At 33.2% G+C, this 15,449-nt stretch overlaps 1 protein-coding gene across 1 annotated transcript; it reads right to left on the bottom strand.

Annotated features, from left to right (window-relative positions):
• Window positions 1–9,105: 9,105 nt before the first annotated feature.
• On the bottom strand, window positions 9,106–11,874 carry LOC110033176. The gene is made up of 5 exons (XM_020737079.1): window positions 11,777–11,874; window positions 11,033–11,195; window positions 10,912–10,922; window positions 9,528–10,089; window positions 9,106–9,156 (listed from the first exon to the last, which is right to left on the bottom strand). Exons 1-5 carry the CDS (start codon window positions 11,872–11,874, stop codon window positions 9,106–9,108), a joined length of 885 nt encoding a protein of 294 aa, XP_020592738.1.
• Between the last annotated feature and the right edge of the window lie 3,575 nt (window positions 11,875–15,449).

A 15,449-nucleotide genomic window follows, 5' to 3' on the forward strand; every position in this document is an offset into this window, starting at 1 on the left:
TTTGTCATTTCGTTCAAATTTTTAAATTTTTTTTATTTTTTTTAAATTTTTCTAATAGTACGTTCTAATTTTGAATCGTATGTTACTAAACCTTCACATCTAATATTTTGCATAAATAATATAATAAGCAAAGAAAAATTCCTTAAAAATACTCTTAAATATATATAGTTATATTTTATTATTTATTATTTTTGGTTATATATATATATTTTATTTTTTATATTTTATCTCTAAATTTTCTAATTTACCAAATCTAATTAATCTAATGTTACTTTCCCCAGCAACGGTGCCAAAAACTTGATCATTTGAAATATAGTTGTGTAAAATTTATAAAGCTCACCCCGCTTTACAACTATACCAAAATCTTGATGTGGTATTTTATGAATAAGAACGCTATGTGCTTAATGTTGGGATTCTATGCAAGTATACATATCGTTATCAAGGAATATTAGATTTTCTATTTAAGCACCAAATATCGATCCCACGAGGAAGGTTTAAATTTAAAATGATAAATTAACTAGGAAATTCTCTGAAATAAAACAAAATTACTGTCACTAAATTTGAATGTATGAGATACTATCAGAACTAAATTATTAACTACTAGCAGAATTAAAATGCAAAGTTTAAAACAGTAACTACTAAACTATGTTTATGTGATGAAGTTTCTTAATATGAAAAAGCATCTTTCTCACTACAATGAGTTTTTAGTAAAATAAGATGAAATAATTGGTTTAAATTAAGTATTGTGCCAAATAGGAGAAATTTTAATTCTTTAGTCTGATATAGTGTTATAGAAAATCATTTGCTAATCTCAGGTATAGTCTCTAAATTTGTGGCTAGGCTAGGAGGATATTGGCTCTCACTCTAGAGCTCCCACTTTCCTTTCCCTAAAGGTTAACTCTTACTCTAGTTCTTAACACTAAGATTGAATTGGGGATTGGTGAGATTGAATTTGGGATTGTAGTCTGTCACCCTAAAAATCTCCAATTCTACACCCAACAATGTATATTTATTTATACTTAATTCCATGAATGAAATACTTCTTCATGAAATTAAATGCGATTCTCACACTGTTATAGAATTCATACTCCTTAAAAATACTCTTAAATATATATAGTTATATTTTATTATTTATTATTTTTGGTTATATATATATATTTTATTTTTTATATTTTATCTCTAAATTTTCTAATTTACCAAATCTAATTAATCTAATGTTACTTTCCCCAGCAACGGTGCCAAAAACTTGATCATTTGAAATATAGTTGTGTAAAATTTATAAAGCTCACCCCGCTTTACAACTATACCAAAATCTTGATGTGGTATTTTATGAATAAGAATGCTATGCGCTTAATGTTGGGATTCTATGCAAGTATACGTATCGTTATCAAGGAATATTAGACTTTCTATTTAAGCACCAAATATCGATCCCACGAGGAAGGTTTAAATTTAAAATGATAAATTAACTAGGAAATTCTCTGAAATAAAACAAAATTACTGTCACACTAATTTTGAATGTTTGAGATACTATCAGAACTAAATTATTAACTACTAGCAGAATTAAAATGCAAAGTTTAAAACAGTAACTACTAAACTATGTTTATGTGATGAAGTTTCTTAATATGAAAAAGCATCTTGGTCACTACAATGAGTTTTTAGTAAAATAAGATGAAATAATTGGTTTAAATTAAGTATTGTGCCAAATAGGAGAAATTTTAATTCTTTAGTCTGATATAGTGTTGTAGAAAATCATTAGCTAATCTCAGGTCTAGTCTCTAAATTTGTGGCTAAGGTAGGAGGGAATTTGGTCTCCCCCTTTTATATAATTCATACTCCATTTCCCGGATTATATGTTTCATAACATATTTTAACAATTCAATTGGCAAGATTGAAAAGTAAATTAAGAACGGAGTTGAAAAACCATCATAATTTATTTTATATTTTAACATTGGCGCATCCAAATTATCTTTTCATATCACCATACAATACTTCTTCATGAAATTAAATGTGATTCTCACTCGGTTAGAGTAGGGAGAAAGATAAAGGAAACTAAAACTTCATGAGAAAGATACAACAAAATATAAATTTCATACAAAAAAGAAAGTTTATACAACAATAATAAAAAAACAACACTGATCTGCTCAAAGCAAATGCCTTGTAGCCTCTTCTAGGAAATGTAGGAAGAAGAAACCTCTCACTTTTCTCCCTCTCCAACACTCTAAGAGAAGAATTAACACTTAAACTGACCACAAAAACTCAAAACTATAAGGAAAATAAATGACTAATGGACTCTAAGTGGCTATAGGGAATGTAGAATAGCGTGGAAGAGAGTGGAAAGCGATTGAAGGGTGTGAAGGGGCATGAAGGGGGTCTTTTCTGATAAATTTTGCCTCAAAATAGAGCTTAATGTCAGTTTTCCAATAGTTGCATCCAAAAACTCTTCAAAAAGTGTCCAAATTTGTCGAATCTTCTAAAAACAGGGCCTACACCGACATTGACATCTTTGGTGCAAAAATTAATTTGTGCTCTCTGTTAAATGGCACCGTCGGCACCCAGTCTGGCACCATCAGGGTTGAACATTTCTTCTAAAGCTCCATTTTGACTCCAATTTCCATCCTTCTTGCTCGAAGTCCTAAAAATCAATAACCTGCAATAAAATATAAAAAATACCTTCCTTTAATATGCAATATCATCAAAAGCTAATATAAAATATGGGTCTAAAAATGCATATATTTTTGGTATATCAGATCACAACACCAAGGTTATTAGCAACCTGTTGAAATTGAATGACACTCAGTGTACTAAATTTTCTATGTTCGGCCACCAAACCACATCTTTCTTTCAATTGTTTCCTCAACTCAGAGACTCTCATAATGCAACACACACTATTTTACCTGCTACAAACAAAGATATTGAACACCATGATATCTCATCTGCTATTCAAAATGCGGGGTATTTTGTTGATAATCTTGTTATTTATACAACTACTACTAACTTGCACAGTTTAGGTGTTGAAGCTTTACATGATGACACTGATGTTATCCCTCAACAATTGCAACTCAATGAAGGTATTCTTTTGCCCGAAGATTGTAATGAGCACAACACTAATGTGGCTTCTGAGAAGCCTATGGAAACAACATTACTAACAGTTCAAAAAATTACTGACAATGGGAATTTAATTCACCCTCCTATAGTTGGGGCTTATTCTGATATTGCTGATATTAATACTTCTTTATCTAATTTGTTATAACTTTAGAAAATGAGTGGCATCTGCAAAAGCATTCACAAAAAAAGAATAAATATAATAATGAGCTATCTAGACTTGATGCTAGTAATATTATTCAAGAAGGAATTTATCACTCTGATGGGGAACGATTTGTTAACTCTACTAGATCTTCTAGAAGGGTTGCCGCACGTCATCATGTTTAATATTATTGTTTGGAATATTAGGGGAGTGGCAGACCCTAACTCCCATAATATGCTTAAAAATTTTTGTAAGGTTCATAAATGTCTCATTTTTTCTATTTTGGAACCTTTGGTTCATGTCAATAAAAGTAGAATTTTAAATAAATTCAAATGTTATCATTCCCACTGCAATGTCAACAACAAATTTTGGGTTTTTTGGAAACCCACTATCTCTCTTTCCATTATTGAGGATGAGGCACAACATATTCTTACTAAAATCAATTTTGAAGAATTTCAAGGGTGGGGCACTTTTGTTTACTCTAGCTCTCATTTGCATGAAAAATAATTTCTTTGGCAAAAAAATGAGTTTATGGGCAGCATTATTGATGAGAATTGGTTTGTTGGAGGTGACTTCAATATGACCATGAAGCCTATGGAATGAAAAGGAGGTGGTAGAGTTGAGCTTGCTCTAATTAACAGGTTCTCTAATTCTATTTCTAATGCAAGACTTTATGACTTGGGATATTTTTTGGATCTCGTTATACTTGGAGGAGGGGTTTTCTCTATCAGAGATTGGATCAATTTTTGACAAATTCTGCTTTTATAAGTCACTTTCCTATTGTGAAGGTTCAACATTTTAGCTATGCTACCTCAGATTATAATCCTATATTTCTCACTTTAGCTTTCACTGTTAAAATGACCATATCTCATTTTAAATTTCTTAATGTTTGCACATCTCATGATACTTATTTAAGTTTATTGAATCATGCTTGGAAATTTGGAGTTGGGACTAATTGGTTTGTTTTGTGGCAACTACATAAGAAGTTGGCTGCTCATTTCATTAATTGGAATTACCGGGTCTTTGGTAACATTCATAAAAAAGTGCAGGATGCTCAAAATATTATTGATTCCCTAAAAGTTCAATTTAATTTTTCAACTGGTTTGATGGATGTTATTGCTCAGACTCACATTGCTTTAATGGATGCTATTTCTTTAGAGGAAAATCTGCTTCAACAGAAGACTAATGATACTTCATTTGCTGCAAGAGATAGAAATACTAAATATTTTCAAGCCACACGTAAGCACAGAAGAAACATTAATAGTATTTTGAAAATTAAACAGGGGGATGGGAGTATTTTAACTTGCATGGATGAGATTGGTCATTGTGCTGTTAACTATTTTACTGAACTTTTTCAAACCTCCACACATACAATGCCTGTTGACTCTACACACTTTGTGAATGAGTATAATTACATTGACAATCTTCATTTAACTTATTCTCTATATGAACAGAAAATCCTGAATGCTTTCAAATATATTTGCCATAACAAAGCTGCTGTGCCTGCTGATTTTTCTTTTGCTTTCTACATTCATTCTTCGGAGGTTACAAAGAAGGAGGTAACCCTTGCCAAACAAAGATTCTTTCATGGCAATAATCCTGGTAAATATGTCACCTCTTCTTTAATTGTGCTCATTTCAAAAGGTAATGATAAGATTTCTTGGGACAATTTTTGTCCTCTATCTCTCACTAGTGTGATATCTAAAGTTATGAGTAAAATTATAGTAGACAGATTCCAACCTCACCTCTCTCATGTCATTGCTGCTTAGTAGTTTGCTTTCATTAAGGGTAGGGATATTACTGATAATATTCTTTTAGCACAGAAGATGATTGAATATTTGGACAAGAAGTGTAGGGGGGAAACATGGTCCTTAAATTGGACATTAAGAAAGCTTTTGATACTATTAGCTGAGACTTTATTATGAATATTTGGCAGGCTAAAGGCTTCCAACAGGATTTCAGCTCTCTCATTAAGAGGTGGATTTCTAAGAACAGCTATAGTGTGATGGTTAATGGTAAAGCCTACGGTTTCTCTTTAGCTAACAGGGGCATTAAACAAGGAGATCTCCTCTCTCCTACAATTTTTTTAATTGCATTTGATTATTTGTCTAGACTCATTAATAAGCTGTAATATGAGCATTCTTATATTCAATTCTCTCATAGATCTTAAATTATGGTGAGTCAACTCGCTTATGTTGATGATGCTATATTATTTTTAAATGCTAGCAAACGTGCTATCAGCTAGCAAACTGCTAGCAAACGTGCTATCAAAGCTACCATGTCTTTATTAAAAGATTTCCAAAAACATATCAAGTATGATGTTTAACTTGGCTAAGTGCTCCATTTATTTTGGCAAAGGTGCTTTCTCTAACACTCATGCTTGGGCTTCGAATTTTGTTTGTTGTAAAATTACTAAGTTACCTAATAAGTATATTGGAGTTAACACTCTTAAAGGTAGAACTAAGCAAACTCAGATGGATGATGTGATTGATAAAGTTACACTCAAGATCAATGACTGGAAAAATACTTTTTTTTCTAATGGGGGTAGGCTCACTTTGTTGAGAAGTGTCCTATGTACACTTCCTCTCTACTCTATGCAAGTTATTAGAACTAATAAAGGCAGCCAAAAGAATCTTGAAACTATCTTCAACAAATTTCTTTGGAAGGGCACTAGATCTTCTAAGAGTTTGACTAATTGACAGTATAATTGTAAGCCTCTCTGTGTTGGTGGGCTTGGGTTTAAAACTCTGCAAAAAATTATTTATGTTAACATGCGTAAACTTTGGCTTAAATTTTATTTGGGGGATTCTTTATGGGCTAAGTTTATGTTTCTTAAGTATTGTAAAAATTTACATCGTTCTACGTTCAATTGGAGAGTGGGGGCCTCTAAGCATTGGACGATCATTATCTCTACACGTGATGTTACTTCTCATTTATTTTTTGGGACATTGGGGATGGTGTTATTTCATTCTGGATTGTTGAATGGGCTACTTCTTTGTATTCTACTTTACTAACCTCGGGTTATGATTCTAATCTGCTTGTCTCTAATTGTTGGATTGATTTTGTTTAGAATATAGAAATGCTGAATTCTTTAGTAGGTGAATTAGCTCCTGCCATTGGCACTATCCCTATTTGTGCACAAGATAAGGATGTTGCTCTCTAGAAGCATCAAACTAGAACCTCTGTTACTAAGATGCTCTACTTAAAACTGCACTATTTTAATCCTTGGAAATGACATGTTTACACTTGGCATAAAGATATTTCTCTTTCCATATCCTTTTCCTTTGGAGATATTTTCATAATCTACTACTTGTTGATGATATTCTTAAACTGATAGGGTTGAAACTTACCTTCTTATTATTATAATTGTAAAAAGGATGTTGAATCAATTAACCAATTTATTTTTTATTGCCCCTTTGCTAAACAGGTTTGGCAATGTTTTGGGTTCTACTTTAGTATTATTTGGCCCTTAAATTTGACACTTAAATCTATCATTGGGATTTGAAAGGATTTTGATCCTTCCTTCAAAAAGCACTTTTATTTCTCTATTATTATTTTATGGTTCATCTGGATGGCTAAGAATAGTTAGAAATATGAAACTCCATGTCACACTCCCTCCACCATATCTATTTTAGTAGCAGCTTATTTTCATAAGTCATGGAAGTTAACTAATTGGTCAAGCTACCTCTTCTACTATTTATAGGGGTAGGAAACCCTTTTTGATCAAATGGGCACCACCCCCCCATGGCTGTTTTAAAGTTAATATTGATGGGAGTTATTCTACAGCCTATACAGATATGGGAGGGTTGATTCGTGATGATTGAGGTAAATGCATTGCTTATTTTGACTCCCCTTGTATTGCCAATTCTTCTCTCGAGACAATGACCAACGAAGTGCTTGCTGCACTTCAAACAGTTGCCACTCACAATTAAAATGGCATTCTGCTGGAAATTGATTCTTAAATATTGTTTAACATTCTAACGGCTAAGCTCAAATCTTCTTGGTATATTATTTCATTTATGAGAAGGATTTGACATTATATTGAGATGCAACAACTTAATATTCCTTACTATTTTACTTATAAAGAGGGGAAACACTCTGCGGATTGGCTAGCTAAATGGAGAGTGCATAGTGCTATTGTTGGGGATAATCCCCCCCCCCATTCTTGCACACTCTAATTCAAAGTGATTTATTTGATGCCCCCCCCCCCAATTCTTACACACTCTAATTCAAAGTGATTTATTTGATGCCCCATATGTTAGATTTTAATATGCTCCCCCTTCCATTACCTTTGGTCTCTTTTTTTGGCTTAAGGTGGTAGGTTTTGGTTTTTCTGGACTGCAGTTTCTCTTTTTTTTCTTGGATGGATGCTGCAAGGTTGTTTTGGTTCAGACTGTGTTACCTGAATAGTGTTCTTAACTTTATTTTGCTGAATTTCTTATTTTACCAAGATATTGGGGGAGTTGAAAAGGAAATCCCTTTCTTGGTGTTACTTATGTTTCCTCATTACTTGATTTTTTGTTTTTTGCTTTGTGATTATTGTGGTAGCTTTTGGTTAGCTAGACTGGTGATTTTCTTTGCCTTTTGGAAGGATTATGGATGCTTGTGTTGGTCGAGGCTGTGTTTGTTGGATATTGGGCTAAATTTCATTTTGCTTAGCTTGGATTTCTTTTTTGGGCAGTTTATCTATGATTCTGCAATCACTTATATTTCTAACGCTCTTAGCTTTTACTTCTTTGGACTTTATTTTTCTATTATAGGCCTTTACTGCCTGGATTTGCCCTCTATTGGAAAGATATTTTGGCACACTTTGTGTATGCTAGACACCGTTAAGTTTTTGTCTTGCCTTGGATGGGTTCTTTATGTTAGTAATGCTACTATTGGTGCTAGTGGTGCACAAATCTCTTGGACCTACACGATGTCTTTGTGGATTACTGGAATTTTCACAAAATTACCTTTCTACTTCTACTGCTTTTTTGAGTATTGGGAGATTAATCTTGAGATGCTTCAACAAATTTATATATTGTTGACATATACTCATTGTTTTCCTTACTTCTATTGCCTTTATTGGTTTGTTGAGTTATGCATGTTGCAGCCTCATTTTGTATTGGCCGAGAGATACTTAGTTGTTTGCAGGCGTGGACTATTTTTCTTGTTGATTTCACTAGACAAAGTAGCCTCAAATTGACTTTTCTCTCCTCCACTACAGTTCAAAATGGTTTTGGTGTACATGTAATTTTTGGGTATACTTTTTCTTTTAGTATATTTTAGTAAATTTGCATGTTCTTTTGATTTTTTATGCGTGGGGTTGTAATGTGGATAGTGGAACCTCTAGGATCATGAAGTATTCTATTTTGCTTTTAGATGGGGATCCACTATCCCTCCATTATTTTGTAATCTTTTTTATTAACGCATAAGGAGCCACGAGTTGCGTTATATATATATATATATATATATATAAGTAATGGGCCTAGATTCAATTCATTAATGAAACCAAATCAAAATACAAGGGCAATGAAAAAAAGGTGACAGGAGAGGGCCTATATCAAGGAAGGCAACCTCTCAAACCAACAACAGAAATTATCTGATATAAGGGAGAGGCAACATATCACTGGATAAAAGAAAGTCCAGTGGGGGAGGAATCCTTCTACTCACTAAAGGTTCTTCAATATAGAGCCCCCTTCTAGCCAGCCAATTGGATGGTCTATTTCCTTCTTTTTGGATATGGGAGAACTTGATAGAGCAAAATTTAAGTAATTGATGAATACCAGAGATCCAGCTGATTAAATACCATGGAGTATCTGAAGACCCATGGATAATGTTAATAAGTTGCAAGGAGTCAGATTCTACCCATAACTAATCTAACAGGCAAGATCTGGCAAAGGTGATGGCCCAAAATACAGCTTGACATTCTGCTTCAAGTGAGTCAAAAGCATTAACAAAAGATTGAAAATATAAGATACATTTCCCCTCATGGTTCCTGAATACCCCACCAATGCCAGCAGACTAAGATTTGTGGCTCCCATCACTGTTAATTTTGGTCCAGCCAAACTTTGGGAGGGTCCAACAAATTGTCACAAATTTGGAAATATGTGGCTTGAGAAAAGGACTAATATCCAACACAGCCTCAAACTTTTTAAATTTAATTAGTTTTTGAATAAAAGCAATATAATTGAGACCCACCCTCATAGGATCAAGATGGGAGTTGTCATAACAAAGCCACAATGTTGGGGATGTCCTAAAGATTAGATCCCCTCCAATCTGACCAGAAAATATAAAAAACCTTCCATGTTAGATTCATTGTTGAGATCATGAGTTTACCATTCACAAAAGGCCAAACTTCCTGTACCCAGGTGTAGTCAAAGAAAAGATGGGTAATAGTTTCCTCTTGGGACTGGCAAAAAGTGCATCTGGAAGGACCCCTCAGACCCTTCAATTTCAAAATATCATCAGTGGGAATCAGTTTTAAGAAGAGTCTCCATATGAAAAAAGACATGGATGGGGTGAGAAATTTATTCCAGATTGTATGACCCCAGTGTACCACCAGTTGGGGAGGCTGAGAAGGGATTGGGTTCTTTTTTATAGCTATTATGTCTTTAACTCCAGGTTTTACAAATAGCTTCTGAATATTGGATAGTTGAGAAGGGCTGCAGAAAGGAAGAATTGGAGTAAGGTTCCACTTGCCATGAACCCATATGTCTTTCACAAGCACTGGAGCAGCTGAAGCATTATGATCCTGAAGAAGGCAGCCTTCCAAGGACCAATTGTCCCACCAGATGTTAACCAAGCCCTCGCCAATTTCCGAGACATACAATTGTTCAACATCCTTCCTAACTTTTAACAACCTTTTCCAAATGGGGGAATCCTTTATACCCACAGAGAGTTGGGTGGGGTGTTGATACTTGCAATATTTGCCCCAAAGGAAATCAGCCCATAGGGAGGACTTAAATTTAAATTTGAGCCAGAGTCTGCAAAAATTAGTGTGCATAATTTGGGAGAAAGACTTGAAGCCTAACCCACCCTCCTCAAAGGGTTTACACTCCTTAGACCAAGAAGTCCAGTGTTTTTGCTTCCTATGGCTAGCCCAAAGGAATCTATTAAAGATCCATTCTAACAATCTCTAAGAAGACTTTTTCAGAATGTTCATTTGCAGTAGATAGGATGGTAAAGCAGATAGAACACTTTTGAGGAGTGTGATCCTACCCCCATTGGATAAAAAGGAATTCTCCCATGCTTGCAATTTACTTTGGAACTTGTCAATTATGTGATCAAATTGAATGTTCTTAGTTCTTCCTTTGATAAGAAAAGCCCCTAGATATTTCATTGGAAGGTGACTATTTTTGAAACCAGTGAAATCGATAACCCAAATCTTCAAATCATTTTTGCAATGCTTACTGAATATGGAGATGCACTTCTGTTTATTTAATTTCATTCCAGAAACATCCTGAAAGGTCTCTAGATTCTGCATGAATAGTTTAACAACAACTTTAGAAGCTTTTGTAAAGGTAAGGATGTCATCAGCAAAGGCCAAATGATTAATTAAGGTGGAAATCTATGGCTATAAAGAGAATGGGGTTTCCTGGATGCCAACTCATTTAAACTTCTAGATAAGTAGTCAAAAGCTAAGATAAAAATAGTAGAGGAAAGGGGGTCACCTTGTTTTATACCTCTGGAAGCACTGAAAAACCCATGAGAAGATCCATTGATGAAGATAAAATGAAAATTATTGGACAGCCATCTGTTGATTAGAGAGACAAAGGAGGGTGAGAAACCTCTAGCAACCAGAACCTGTTCAATGAACTTCCAGCTGATTGTATCATAAGCCTTTTTGCTATCCAATTTAAAAATTAAGTTGCCTCCTCTATTGATTCTGTCCAAGTCTAGTACCAATTCTTGGGCCAAAAGCACATTATCAACAATGCCTTTATCCCTGATGAAAGCAGACTGATTCCTGCAAATGAGCTTGTTTAGGTGAGGTTGTAATCTTTGGATCAAGACTTTACTGACTATCTTGGAAATGACAGAAGTAAGACTAATGGGTCTGAAATCATCTCATTTGCAAGGAGTTTTATACTTGGGGACCAGTGTAATCAGCGTAATGGTAGAAGAGGAAAATTATTCAGGGAGGTCAGCCCCCCAGAAGAAACTTTGGACAGTGGCAATAACCTCACACTTCACAATAAGCTAGGCCTTTTTGTAGAAATCATCAGTAAAACCATCAGGACTAGCCACCTTTGTGCTGTCAATGGAGTTTAGAGCTTCCCAAATTTCTTCTTCATCAGGAATGTTAGTAAGCGATAGACTTTTAGTGAATTCCTTTTCCTGATCAAACAGTGTATCATTAATGGCTGAGTGAGAAGATGAATTTTATCTGAACATTTTTTGGAAGTAATGTACAACATCATTAGCAATTCCATCAGCATTGGAAATCCAGTGACCCTCCTGAGAAAGGATTTTGTGTATTGTGTTGCTTTTCCTCCTTTAATTATGCAAGCATGATAATATTTAGAGTTTCTGTCACCCTCACAAAACCTGGCTTTATTTGCCTTTTGGGCATAGAGAGCCTCTTGCATGTTGATCAGAACCAATAAGTTTTCGTTGGCTAACTGAAGATCCATTTTAGACCCCATGTCAGAAGATAAGAGTTGTTCTAAATGCAAAACATTTTGTCAGCTTCAAGGACTTTCTTAAGGACTTTCCCCACCACCTCCCAATTCCAATTTGTGAGCTGTTTGCTGACTTTTTTATGTAACATCCAAATGTTTGCTGACTTTTTTATGTAAAAGCTAAAGCTTGATACTTGGTATGTGATGATGGACATCAGTCCAGGCCTTTGATACTTGATTAATAAGATCCCCATGCATTTACCACATGTTAAGATATCTAAATTTGGCTTTAGTATTAGAAGAGGATGAAGAAATTTGAATAAGGAAGGGTCTATGATCAGACCCACTCATAGCCAAGTGCTGGACAGAAGTATGTAGGAACTCTCTAAACCAAATGTCATTTACCAGAACTCTATCAATCCTTTCCCAAATCTTGCCCCTTCTCCAAGTGAATTTAGGGCCTATAAACCCCAAATCAAAAAGACCAGCAGACTGAATGTTGTCTATATATATATATATATATATAATTTGGGAAAATTAGTATTTTAAATTTTGAAAATACAAGACTGAACTGATCAAATATCCTCAGTAGTTTAAATAAATGAGCCTAATACCACAAGCAATGCATCTATCACGAAAAGTAGGCACACTATTTACTACTGAGGCTTGATTAAAAAAACTAAAGAATTTATAACATCTATTTAAGTCTGCAAAAAACCATTTTTTATGTTGACCGACAAGTTCCCCTATTTATTACAAAATGTTAAATAAGGTTTATATTAAGCTGGGCTATTAAAAGTTTCCAATAATGGCAAGCCCTTATAATAAATACATCTCAGATAACTTAAGCCACCTCACAAAACTCTTGATAAAAATCTTGGGGTATTTTCTATATGGATTCAAAAGGATAAGACTTTCATATGATTGGACAAAGAGGTGTGAAATGAGTTTAGCTCAAATTTGGACCATTTATTATGAAATCCAAAGGAAGAAGAACTAGGGGATTTCATGGATCCTGAGAAGGGGATTTCATGGATCCTAAGAAGAACCTTGATGAATTCCCAAGCTATCTTATGGTTTGGCTTTAGTTTTGAGAATAATTATTTGAATGTTACATCCTAGCAATTTAGTAGTTAGAGCAATTTTATTAGTTAAGGCTTACATTTATATGAGACGGTCACACAAATAGCCTAGAAGATGTGAGGATTTTGGTTGTGATGAACGATAACCTTAGAATCCTAAAAAAAGTTAGGGCTTAAATTTTATAGTAGAGCCACACAAAGGTCTAAAGAAAAAGTTGAGGATTGATGTCATATTAGACGGACAACCTTGAAATCCTATAGCTTGTTTTTTCATTTTAAGGAAAGGTGTGTTATTGTAGATTCTCATACTATTGTAGAAAGGCTGCCCACAAAGCTAGCTCTAGGCTCCTCGGCGAAGTAGCAGTCCTAAAGTCTAAAATTTAAAAGTTTAAATTAAAAGTTTAAGTTCAATCAGGGGAATTAAAGTTGATTAAAGCAACATTGATTAAGATCCCATGGTTCACTCGTTCCAGTATCACTTTTTTCTTTTGAATTTACTTAGCTTAAACAAGTTGTTACACTTATTTAACCCGAGAGATAAACATAAAAGATCTCGTTAGCAACCGTGAGTTACCTTCTTTGAGGGACTCCCGTAAATTCAAAAGGATGTTTTAAGTTTAGTGATATTTTAAAGTATTTATTGTAACCTTTCAAAAAATTTGTTTTAGATTTTTGAAAATGTTGATTAATTTTTTAAATGGTTTTAGTTTTTTCATGTAAGGTAAGGTGCACAACCAAGCAGCTAAAATATTTTGCAGCAAAAGTAAATTGCAGAAATTAAAATGGTAAAAATTAAATAACACTTTTAAAAGCGTACCAGCCATCTTCTCGGCATTACTGCTGGAAGGTTAGCTTTCGCAAAATGTATATAATTTTATAGAATTTAAATAAATTGCAAGAGTAGACAAAGGTGTTGTTTCCTAACTCTCAAACTATGACTCAATGAATTTCGAAAAGATCTTAGTGAATGATTTTAGAACCAAATATAGCAAGTTTAATTTTTCCTCCAAAATATCCAAGAGATTCCAAAGTGTTCGGGGAATGACCCTGAACCACTTTAAAGATCTCTTGAAAAATTTCGAGTTCAATTTGAACTTATTATATAGTTCCATTAATAATAAAAGGTCAAATTAAAATTACTTCATTACTCGGTGAACTTTGACATTTTAATCATCCTGAAGGTAGGGAACTTTATTACTCGGTGAACTTTGACATTTTAATCATCCCGAAGGTAGGGAACTTGGGAACTTTGTTGATCAATTGATAATTCACTTAAGAGTTATCTAGGTGAATTCCCCAGAGGCAAGTTTAAGTCATTAAATATTTTTTACCCACCATAAAATTTAGGCTCATAGTGTTTAGAAGTGTTTATCATGAATCATGTTTCCTTTCTAAATCCCATCATGCAAGTTTACATATATAGCTTAGATCACCACCAAGCCCTAAACAATCTCAATGGGAGAATTGGCGATTATGAAAATTTGAATTTATGTGATACATATCCCTATTAACATATCATATTATCATTAACTATGGGTTTAAAATAAGAAAACTGTCATCCTCCTAGCATAATCCCATCACTTCATAATCATCTAATTTTGATTAACTTCCAAACCTTGATAATTTAGAAAATTATGATTTTACTCTTTTCATGGAAAAGTGGGAAATTAGTTTCTACCTTTTAACCCATTATGCTTCAATCATCCAAAAGAATTCATTAGGATCAAAATTACCCATTTCTCTCTTTAGTTAAGCCTAAATTTTGATTAATGCACAAGAATTTAAAAAGACCATTTTGTCCTTGGGGCTCTCCACTCATAACTCATTAGGCATAATTCAAATGAATTTGAAAATTTTAGATTACCCTATCCATGGAGCAATTAAAACATCAGAGAAAAAAAAATGTGGTTCTCAAACTTTTATTTAATTTAATAATTATTTTAACCTAGAAAATCAGATTTTTATTATAAATTTATTTAATCAATGAAAATAAAAATTTTGCTTATGGGAAAAATATTAGAGGTTCACCTAGGTTGGAGAAACATTTATACAAAATTCCATGAATTTTGAAATTAAATTTTAATTTAATTTTATAATTATTTATTTATTTCTTTGGGATTTATTTAAATGGAAAATATGTTTTAGTTACAAAAATTTTTTCTTATAATTTTATTAAATCTCTTTGAGTCCCGAGACCTGAGGGAAATAAATCTTATATTTTTTTTTGCTAATTTATATATTATAATTATTTAAATGAGAAAATAAGAAAATGATATTTTAGGCTTTTCTTAATTTATTTTTAAATTAGAAAAATTGGTAAAAAAATTGTGAAAAATATTTTAATGAAGCCTAAGTGATCAAGAAACCATTAGACACATTTTAAAACATTTTTATTTTTTTTGAAATTTTTAATTATTTTTGTTTATTTTTAATTCAAAATATAGTTAAAAAATGAAGTATTTTATCAAAAATAATTTTTATTTTTCCTAAGTACCCATGATCACAAGTAACTCTGAA

Source organism: Phalaenopsis equestris, unplaced genomic scaffold (assembly GCF_001263595.1).
Source record: "Phalaenopsis equestris unplaced genomic scaffold, ASM126359v1 Scaffold001109, whole genome shotgun sequence".
In the NCBI taxonomy this organism is placed as follows: Eukaryota; Viridiplantae; Streptophyta; class Magnoliopsida; order Asparagales; family Orchidaceae; genus Phalaenopsis; species Phalaenopsis equestris.